General features: G+C 40.2%; 1 protein-coding gene across 1 annotated transcript in view; it reads left to right on the top strand.

Annotated features, from left to right (window-relative positions):
- Window positions 1-1,480, top strand: part of NKD1 (naked cuticle homolog 1 (Drosophila)) — a 38,799-nt gene extending 37,319 nt beyond the window's left edge. The window contains exons 7-8 of the mRNA XM_010144405.1: window positions 11-141; window positions 906-1,480. Coding sequence (XP_010142707.1) covers window positions 11-141; window positions 906-1,480 — 706 coding nt within the window. The remainder of the gene's footprint in view (window positions 1-10; window positions 142-905) is intronic.
- The last annotated feature ends 9,583 nt before the right edge of the window (window positions 1,481-11,063 follow it).

The raw sequence follows: 11,063 nt of genomic DNA on the forward strand, positions 1-11,063 counted from the left end.
CTGCTGACAGATACCACCAGAGTGAGAACAATCCAGAACAAAGTGGGTGCTATCGTCATTGTGTGGATGAGAACATTGAAAGGAGAAACCACTATTTGGATCTTGCAGGAATAGAAAACTACACGTCAAAGTTTGGGCCAGGTAATTTGGAAATTTATGTTGCACTCTTTTTATCTTGTCTTTCTTCAGTTGCATGTTCCACATGGGGGCAGTGAATTGTGAGCCTGTGTGACTTGTCTGTAGTGACTCACTGGAAGGAATAGGACTGTGTGAATACTGCGAGGTGTTTACTGGTGAGGCTGGTATCACAACGGAGTGGCTAATGTGCTGCAAGTCTGCTGTGAAGTACTTGTTTGGGTAGCTAAATTTGGAGGTGAGCCTGGGAGAACAATCTTTACATCTAAATTATTAAGTTTAGTCTATGGGTGAGGCAAGGACTGATTTTTGGATGTTGGAGCTTGTTGCCAAGATGATACTAGTACGTATTTTGCACTCGCCACTGACCCCGAAATAGGAGAATGTGGGTTCATACCTGGAATTTTGGCTTCTGTCCCCAAATTAAAGGGATTTGGATTTCTCCCTTTCCCTGTCCTCTGCCAAGATTTTACTACTCCAATCAGTTATTTTCATGAATTTCATGAAATTAGATGATGACCAGAGAAGGTAATCTAAAGACTTCTGTACACACACACACACACACATATTTACCCTTTTGTAGGTACATATGGGTATTCATGTCTGTATTATTTACTAGTCAGAATTATTAAATGTAATTAAACTAGGCAGCTGTAATTACTTTCACTTCCTTAGGAAAAATTCACTCTGCCAATCCTGTCCCTGCCACTGCATGCTACTAATTAAAACTTTGAAATACTAGATGACTAACTCAGCTTGTTATTTCCTAGGATCTCCTCCAGCAGCTCAAAAACATGACCCACCAAGCAGAGTTGTGAATCAGACTAGATCCCGTTCTCATGAACCTGAAACCTTCCATCTTCACCATAGGAAATCTCAAGTGGTGGATCCAAGCCACATCAATCTGGCTGAAAGTTCATATGCCAAAATTGCAGAAATCCAGCAGAGGCTCCGGAACCAGGACTCAAACAAGCACTTTGTGAGGTCTCCCAAGGCCCAGGGCAAAAACGTTGCCCCTGTGCATCCTGGAAGGGGGGTTAGAAATAAACCTTTTCAAGGGGCGCCCATGCCAATGGCTTCCCCAAGTGCACGGGTGGGCCAGAATCTTCCTTACCTGCCCTTGCAATCTCAACAGGTTCACAAGAAGCATAAGCAGAGGGCAAAGGAGAATCACCAAATGTGCAAAACCTTCCAGTCTCCAGGGACAGTTGTGGAAAAGGAACATGTGAGAGACCTGCCCACAGTCATTTTATATGAAGGCCAAGTTGGACAAATGATACAAAGACATGAGCACCACCACCACCATGAGCACCACCACCACTACCATCACTTCTACCAGACATAGAAGAGATCCCACCAACATCCTCCAAGAATCATCCCACATGAAGGAAGTGCATTCTTGTGATACCAGAACTAAGGCATTACTATGATTAATATTATTGTTACTCCATTAATACTCAGCTAGCGTATATTTTAGAGGTTATATGGAACTCTAGGAACTTACCCTATTTATATGTTGTGGAACTGCGTAGCTTACTTAAACACCTTGTGGATTTCTTTTTTTTTTCTTAAAGTGGCTTGTAAAACAGCAAACGGTCACAGCTTTTCGAGCTGTGATTTAATACAGGTCGTCAACGCACTACTTTACAAGTACTACTTACATTGTAGTAGGAAAGATACTTCAGACACTATTGCAGACATCTAGCTTACCACTCTGCTGTACGTCGGCTGATCGCACACAAGCCTTTTATCAGGGGAGCAATGTTCGAAGGGTTGGACTCCAGAGATACTCAGAATAATGGAAAATACAAACAGCTGCTACCTCTAGTATTATTCAGATTTTATTTTCTTTTTATTGATTGTAATGTGCTACGGGGGGGGATTTTAATATACTGCATTCATGTAGCCTGTTTGTGTTCACATCCTTTCAAATTATCGTAATAATTACAAGGAAATATTAGCTATACTTGTCAACAGAGCTACATTTGTACAACTTACACTTTATTTCTTGGAGATTCTTTACTCACACAAGTACAGTCTGTTATATACTGGGTAATATTTAAATATACTTCTTTTATTTTTGTTTTTTCTCTTGCTTGCTCTCCATTCTGTTTGGGTAAACCATTTGAAAAGAGGAGGATGTGAAATTGGGTTTTTCAAAACCATCACTAGACTTTAGTGCATGGGCCATAAGCATCATTCATGGGGCTTTGAGAAGGAGAGGGGTTGTTTGGGCGTTTTTGTTTGTTTGTTTTTGTTTAAATCCACAGTTCTTTGTTTTGAGAAAGAATTGAGGAAAATATACTTTCTCACTTTAAATGTTGGCAAATATATATAAAATATAAATATAAATATTATATATAAATATGCACACTCTCAGGTACATTTTGTTGTGTTTTAGAAATCTGTGGTTTGAATATTAACATTATAATTTTGTTTTCCACAACAGTGACTTTTTAGAAACATATGTGATGGCGTTTTCTTAGGTGCCTCCAGTTTAAATTTTCCTAGCACCTAATATTTTGTGCTTCTCCCATTTTAGAGACAATTCATCATGTAAAAAAATAGTCACAATCGTTCTGGCCTCTTCTACTTTTTCCGTATCAAAGGCTTTCCATTCCATGAAGGAGAATGAGACTGTACTCACAAGACCTTATTGGCTGCTGAGAAATTTAAAGGTCAAAAGCAAATTGGAAAAGTGAAAAAAGGGTCAGTACGGTCAAGCTTTACTTTCTGTAAAGGGGCCCAGATTTATACTAAGTTCAGCTGGGTTTTGTACTGGTCACCATTTTGCAGGTAGAAAGTGCCAGAAGAACACCTCCATTGCTTCTGGAACATTAGACTCCTCACATAAAACCATAATTCTTCTATAAACATATTTGCTTTTGGTTTTAATTCCTTTAAATGTTGTGGTATTTTGTCTATAGTATATATTGTAAAGTGTAACTATCCCACATGGTGTTAAGCCCTTTATGATTGGGGTATTTTTTTTTCTGACGAGAGTTTTGATCTGTCCAAAATGGGTTATTGCCTTACTGCTGACCAGCTTTAGAAGGATGTTGTCCTTTCGAAGAACATGGAGACATCAACTTTTAAAGAAAAATAGATCGCCTTGCCTGATTGTGGAATTGGAATAGAATCACTGGTCATAGTAATTAGGTCCATCTCTTCTCTCCCTGGATCAGCAGTTGTTTAGACTTAGTGTCCTCTTTAAAAAATCGGGTTTATTTTATTTTATTTTAGCTGTCAGCAGCGTGTGCTGTTAAATCTAACAAAATGTTTTTACAACGTGTTTGATCTGTGTGACAACTATACTGTTCTGTTTATTTTTAAAATTCCTAAGTCCAAAAATATTTATATGCAGAATTTTCTGTATTGAAAATATGAAAAGGCCACAAATTTGGTTAGTTACCACTGAGTTGTTATAGTCTAAGCCGTTTTTGCTGCTTGTGTATCATTCTTTTTCAATGTATATATAATTATGGACTGCAAAAAAAAAAGGCATTTATATGTCTAGTAGAAGGAATAAGCTTATTTATATTATAGTGTTAACAAAGTCTGATGTATTCAAGTGACTTACGTTATACCGCATGCAAACACACAAGTGTACATTCCATCTAAGAAGGGATGCCATGCTATTTGTTGTGACTGTGGAGTTAAAGCTGTTCTCTTTTCAGAGGAGCATTTGCCAGAAAGACCGGGAGGTGGGAATTGCTTCTTAGTCAATATTCTTAATGCACATTGTTGCTGAAAACCAGAAGATGTTCTGGAAAACTAGAATGCTTTCGGAACTGTGGGTTTTTCTAAGGAAAGGCAGCAAAGGGGCATAAATGCTCTTTCATGCAAAAACACTTTGCTGGAAAAGATAACAGCACCAATAACAAAATGCCATCTGGCTGCAAAGGGTGCAGTGCTAGCTGTGCCACGCGAGCTCTGGAGTGTAACGCAGCTGGCCGTCGGTTACAGCCTCGCATCGGTTTGGTTTGTTATACTGGGCAATTCAAAAGACAAATTCTACCTTGCTGAGATTCTGTGAAATGCAAATATATTTTAATAACGTGGCATCCCCATCCTAAAACGTTACACCAGCCATGTGTGAACTTACAGTATCTAAATACTGTGTTGCAGTTGTGTTACGTGCATTAAGTGTGAATAACATGTAGCACAGTTTCTTTTTACAAAACCTGAAATTTCCGTATCTTTTAAAAATGTTTGCTTTTCAGTATTTTGTATAGTAAATATAGGTGGTTTTGACTAAATGCTTTATTTATTTAACAGCAAAAACTGTGCCAAGAGAACCCCCTGTTAATTAAAGTTTTACTAGCTCAGAAAGTATATTTCCTTCTTCTGTTGTGGATTTCAGGGGCTTATTGCAATTGCTGTCAGTGCTTGCAGATCCCACTGATGAAAGAGTTTGCGTTAACAGTTTTGGGAACAGGATCAGGCCATAAGGTATGGACTGAGTATGCATTGGGTTTATATTTAAACTATCAAGTTTTAAAGTAATTTTCTTGTCCTCTACTGTTAGACCTGTGAGTAACTGATTTTTCAGCTTGTTAATAATTCTGAAAACCTTTTTAATATATATATAGTATTTTAAGTTGCTCAAAACTGTGGCTGAATCAAAATTTAAATTAGATTAGTTTCTGGTTAAGCAAAACATTTCATTTTCAAGAAAGAAAAAACCAGCTGAGTATATTATTACTATTTAAAAGTAAAATAAAGTGGCATGAAGTAATTTCAAGTGAAAACTTCAGCATTTTCTCTTTTTCCTGTTTTTATACAAAGCAGTTCTGCAAAGCTAAGCTGATCCCCAAATTTGCACTAGCTGCTGAAAAAATTTCAACTGAAAAATTTTTCTCGCCTCTACCAGCTGCCGTTTCCTGGGAAGCCAGGTTTTTGAAAAGGATTGCTAAGGCCTTCTCACAGTGTCATGACCACCTCATACAAAGTGAACCAGCCAGGGAGAGTGAAGTAACAACTCTGTCCCGGGGAAACCTCCGGCAAGACTTTCATGATTCCCAGTGGCTTCAGGGTACCCGTCACTTCATTCCAGAGATGTGGGTTTGAAGTCTACGTAATGTGCAGACAGTGATTTCAGTATTTATTTTTTGTGCATCTTATTGCTGATGGTTTTGTAGTAGCTAGTATTAAATGGAAGTTTTACTGTAAGAGATGAAGCCGGTGAGTTAATTAAGGTTAGCCGCAAATACTGTGCTTTGTACTCACGTCACTGGAGGACCTCAAGGCGCTTGCAAATGTCTTTGAAACATCCACATGTCATTTAGTCCCTGTTAGAGATTAAGACCCAGTTCTGCCCTTGGATGGTGAAGTACCGGTTCTCCTGGCATTCTGGCAGACCAGCCCCTTAAGGCCATACCAAATTAAAAAGCCACATATGTGACCTCTGTGACTGCCTTTCTTCTCAGTCATCACGAGCACAGAACAGCAAACTATAGCTGGAGAAGGACCTTAAAGGGGGGAGGGGGGGGTGTATGTGTATATATATTTATGTATATATGTGTATACATATAAATATATATATTTGTGTCTCCTCTGGCAAAACTTAGTGAATGGCACAAGACGGATTCTCACAGAGGTGATCTTTTATAAAGGGATAAATACTGTGTGTGCTCAACAGTCTACAAGTTGCCACATAAATATACAGACGTGATGAATGCTTACTGTTCTCCGTATGTCATTGTGTACCTCAATCACTGAATGACGGATTTCATTTGTACTCCAATTAAGAGGAAAGTTAGGCCCCTTGGGGCCTAGATTATACTTGAGAAAAATTTATCATGCTAGAAAATTTGCAAAAACAATCACCATATTTTTTGCCTGGAGTACAGGCAAGAATGTTCATGTTTGGAAATGTGTCAGCTAATCAAGTCTCACTTTTAATTACCTTGATGCAATTCATCAAGATCTGAAAATATGTTTTCAAACATGACTTATTCGTGGTTTTGCTGGGAACCAAGTCATAGTCGGTATCCTGTTAGTTGTCAGACTTTTTTTTTTTTTTTAAATGTACCAAGCAGAAACATGTTTGAAAACCCATGAAATAAAAATTGAACTTAATGTGTTTTCTAAATAGCTTCTGGAAGAAGATTTCTCTTCTTTTCTAATGCACTTAGCAGTGAAACCATAATTCATTTTCTTTGTATATTTGACAGATGTTTAGTTGATTTGGCTTGGAAGGGGCTGTTTGGGGACTTTTTTTTGCTTGTGTGCATTTAAAATGTACTAAAAATGGGCAAAAAGGAACAGATGTAGAAAAGCAAGTAACTTTGTATTGAAATTATTCAGTAGACATTGAACTGCATCTTATTTGAAGTTTGGATTATAGTTATTAAATAATGAGGTTTTCCATGATGCTTTAAATTACTTTTATATTTCTCTATAATTCTAGATAATTTGCTCCTACTGAGCTAAAATTATAGAAATCACATGGGCAAGGTCTTCTAATGCCTTTGTTTTAAAATAGCAGGATCTAAGGACTATTCAGACGAATTACCAAGAGGGCTGGAGCTGTGAAGAAAGACTGGCGAGGGAAGGGTGGAAAGATTGGAGAAGTGTAAGGATAGCACAGAATTGTCCAACAGAAGGGCAGGGGGAGACAGACAAGAGGCAGGAAAGTGCCGTGTGGAGAAGCAGTATTCATACTACTTTTTAAAATCTCTGACGGTACATATATTGCTCATAAAACAGCAACGATAATTGGTAGAATGTTTTTCCCTGGGAAAGTTTGAAAGACTTTCTAGAAGAGGTCAATCTCCAGTGTGCAGCGGGAGGTGCAAGGAAGGAAAGCTGTAGATACTCACCACTAGGGCTGTGGCAGAGTAGGAAACAGTGCCCCAGTTTCCTGAGTCCCTGTCCAGGCTGAGGGAAATTCTTTTCAGATGCTCAGGTGTTTCTAGAGATGTTTTCAATGTTCTTTAGAACATGTTTTGAATAGTAGCATCAATTCTTTTTCTGTTTGATTTCAAACAACCATAAGTTGGTCCAGTGTTGCCCAAAGCTTCCGTAGCTGTCCTGATTTTTCTAAACGCTAACTATGCCTGTGAAATCTACTGACATAAAGTATAATCTTTATATCACAGAAATGGCGGACTGGGCTTACTGATTGTCCCATCAACCTAGTACTTTGGGGTTTGAGAGTAGGTAGTTCCAGGAGTTTCATAAGAATGTTGAAGAAATACTCTTAAGGGGCTTCATAAATGCAGCAATGGGCAAACATTAACACCACCAGGCATAGCGGTAACTGTGTGCACTGTGCTTTCGGGTCTTTATGGCGTGCCTGTGAAGTGGGGTTTGTGTCCTCCTTCGAGAGCCTGGTCCACACAGGTAAAGCAGCCTGTGATTGCTCCCAGCCAAGAGCTGTACTCCGTCAGTGAGCCTGTACTCTGGGGGGGTTCGGATACTTCTGGTGCTACGTGCTTATTCTTGCACGTAGCAAGAATATTATTGTTCCTTCCCATTCTGATCTATTCACAAAGTATAGCACGTTGAGGCTTTGTGACTTTTCTAAAAAAACACCTAACAAACTGGGCCAAATTAGTCTCAGCTTCACGAATGGAAGCCAGAAGAGCCCCATGCATGTCTTGGAATTTGGACCTTCGAATGCAGTTTGCTTTATGAGTCATCATTTTTTCTTGTACTAATTTCAGATATTTGATAAGCTCTTTATATGGTTTACAAGTTTAAAAAGACAAATAAAACTTTGTAGATTAAAACGTTGGTTTGGAGGTTGTATTTTGTCTGTTTTCACTGGAGTGCTGTGAATGGTGTTTTTCTGTGGGCTTTAGCTTAAACACACAAAGTGACTTTGGAGTGGGTGTTTATAGTTCTCTGCTTGCTTGTTCACAGGATAAGACTGTTGATAGATGAATAAAGTGCCACTTGAGGTTGTTAACAACCAGATCTGGTAACGCTAGTCCAACTAAGATAAACAGTGAAATGCTATGGCAATTAGCATCAAGGTCTCACTTGGCCAGTGCTGATGTTTAAAGTTGTAGATATGGTGCTTTATAGATAGCCAAGGCCGTGGGGTCTGGATCTTTATTCTGTCCTTGCTTTGAGTGCTGTATGGATTCCTGTGCGGGGGGTGCCCAGGGCATCCTTGCATACTCAGTGTGCCGTTAGGAAGCAGGAGTTTGAAAATTGTAATATTTCAGCCCAAAGCAATTAACCCTTTCGCCCTGCAAGGAGTGGAGGAAAAGCTCAATTAAAGAGACTTGGAGTTTCCAGTAAGTGCAAAAGTATGAAGGGAAGCAAAAAGCAGCACTGTGGGCCTTGCATTCCTCCTGTCTCTCTACAGCATTCTCAGGAAGTATTTTTTACTTTTGATGTCTATAATCCCACCTTCTTGCCATTTGAGTATGTTGTCTGTTAAGGCCCTGGCCCTCAGTGGCTCTGCACGTGTGACTTCATGGGTTTCGGTGGAAGCTTTGTGCAGCTTTACTGGATTGGCAGATGGAAACAGAGGTACTTCAATTTACATCGCTTGGAATCAGGACCCCGGGATTCTCATAGCTTGCCCTGATCAGGGACAGGTTTTTATAAGAATTTTCCTGATGTAATAACTGGATGCTAAAATCAATTAATTTAAAGATTACAATATTGACATCCTAGGAGTCTGAAATAGGAGTCATTTTATCTAGTGACTATGAACTAAAGCAGCGAGTCATAGTGTTTTTCAGGAGTGGGGCAAGACTTCCATACTTTACCATGCTAAAAACATCATCACTGCAACCCTTTTCCTTATAATTGCATAAGAACTTCAGCATTCACAGGATACTGTGTGTCTGCTGATCTTTCTAACGATACTTAGTGAAGTTTACTTGGAGCTTTTGTTCACATAGACACTGCTTTTATTGCCCACAAATGTAAAGGAAATCCTCCGAACAGCAGACATCACCGTGAGCATCCTGCTACCCACCGCCCCAAGGATGTGAAGGACACTCCAAAGAAATGGTTTGAAATTTCTGCTTCCAGGTACGCAAGAGGTAAGTTCATGGTGTTTGTAACCCGACAGAGAAAATTGAGAAGCCAAAGTGGTTCTGAGGCGAGTAACTTCATTTTCCTCAAAAGGGCGAATCACTGTCTCATATGGCCTTAGCACTCCCCTCTGCCCCAGCACGGCTGTTTCTGCGGATGCTCTGGGACACCAGACGCTCATGCTCAGAAAGGCCTTAGATTCCAAAGTGCTCTTCCATCCCTTTAGTCTGTGATAGGAAACATTTGGAAAGACGTCACTGTGAAAAGAACATGACAATTTTTTGCTGGTGACTCTCTGCTGTGCCCTTTCATGGATTTAAAATCCACTTATCTGAAAGTGTGCAGTTACATTTTGTCCTTTTTCATCATTTAAATGCATCTTCTTGATCTGAGGAAATAAAAGCAATTTTAAAAATTAGAGATTTTGTTTTCACATGTGCTGCCAAGTGTGATACTGCGAAGTAACTGCTGAATTGGCACAAACAGTTTGAGAGAGCCAGCAGATTTAGGAAGGGAGAAGATAAACCTTATTATGTTTCTTTGCCAAAGGAGAAAAGAAACGATATTGACTTAAATGTTGGAAATTTAAAAGGGGCCATATGTTCTCACTTTGTGCTTTGTTTCTAATAGATAGACAGAAATCTTTGAAGTGTGGATTGGCACAGTAGGGTGCATGCTTCTGTAGAGAAAAGATGCTAAATGGGGAGGATGTGAGAGGGCACATGAAACTCTATTAGCCATGCAACAGCAAAGAGAGAAAGGCAAATCCAATGATAATGTACATCTGTTTCAGGGAATTTATAAGCTTTGAACATTTTTTATGTGCAGATAAGTGGATCCTTTTCTTACCATAACTTAGAACTTCAAAGCAGATTGTGTGGATAATGCAAATTGCTGAAATACGAGATTTTCCTACAAAGAGGTTTCCAAAAAAGAAAAAAAAAAAAGAATTAAGGCTAATTGATGCCACAGTCTTTTATGTACAGTGTAAAAACTCTACAAAAATTGATTTTTATGAACTAAGAAATTGATGAAAAAATATTGAAGTCTGCTGCTTGCATTCAGGGACCGTAGTTTGAAATGGAGGTTCTGTGATTTAAACATTTGTCTCCAGTATCACTACAGCAACATTACAACGTAAATTGGGATGCATAGCCGAGCTGTAATTGTATCAGTCTGCCGTGTCCTAGGAATGTACAACTCCTGAGCGTGGCGTGATACGCGGCACCTAACGTTAACATCGCTGCCAAGGTGGTGAAGCAGGAACTTCTTGGATATGAGAAAAAATTATTTCAAGAGGAAAAAAAACCCTAACGGGAGGCGGGGCAGGGAGTGGAGGGTGCTGATAGGATAAATCCTGGGAGCTGATGAACGCCGGGGTGACCGCTGGGCGTAGGGATGCTGGCTGTGCTCTGGCTGGAAGTGTGAGCGTCCCAGCTGAAAGTGCAAGGCTACCATTATCATACCCAAGAAATGACAGGCGCGAAGGGATTTTGAAGCCGCTGGTTTGCTGCATGTGCTGAGAGGTGCCTCCCCTTCCTCTGCTGGCAGGCTGGACTGCGAAGCCAGCGCTTCCTCCTCCCCGCACAGTGGCTGCTGGGCACGGCCGTGCGGGGGCACGGCCGTGCGGGGGCTCGGCTTGGCGCTGCACACGCAGAGCAACCAGAAGTGGGAGCTCACGCCTCGCTGCTGAGTCTTCCCTCAAGTTTGCCTTCAACTGCCAGCTTGGCACCTTCAGCAGATGTTTCTTCCCTGTGCCTCAGTCTGAACAGGCCAGCATGACCTCGGTCCTAGTTTATTTTTATTTCTAAATCCTTGCACAGTCTCGGTCACTGTCTGCCATGGCGGGAGATCTTCTGGGGAACGCGCCAGGCCTCGATGCCCTGGATTAAGCTACGTCCTTTCATCTTTTCTGATGTATTGTCATG

This window comes from Buceros rhinoceros, unplaced genomic scaffold (assembly GCF_000710305.1).
Source record: "Buceros rhinoceros silvestris isolate BGI_N320 unplaced genomic scaffold, ASM71030v1 scaffold3001, whole genome shotgun sequence".
Taxonomy (NCBI): domain Eukaryota; kingdom Metazoa; phylum Chordata; class Aves; order Bucerotiformes; family Bucerotidae; genus Buceros; species Buceros rhinoceros.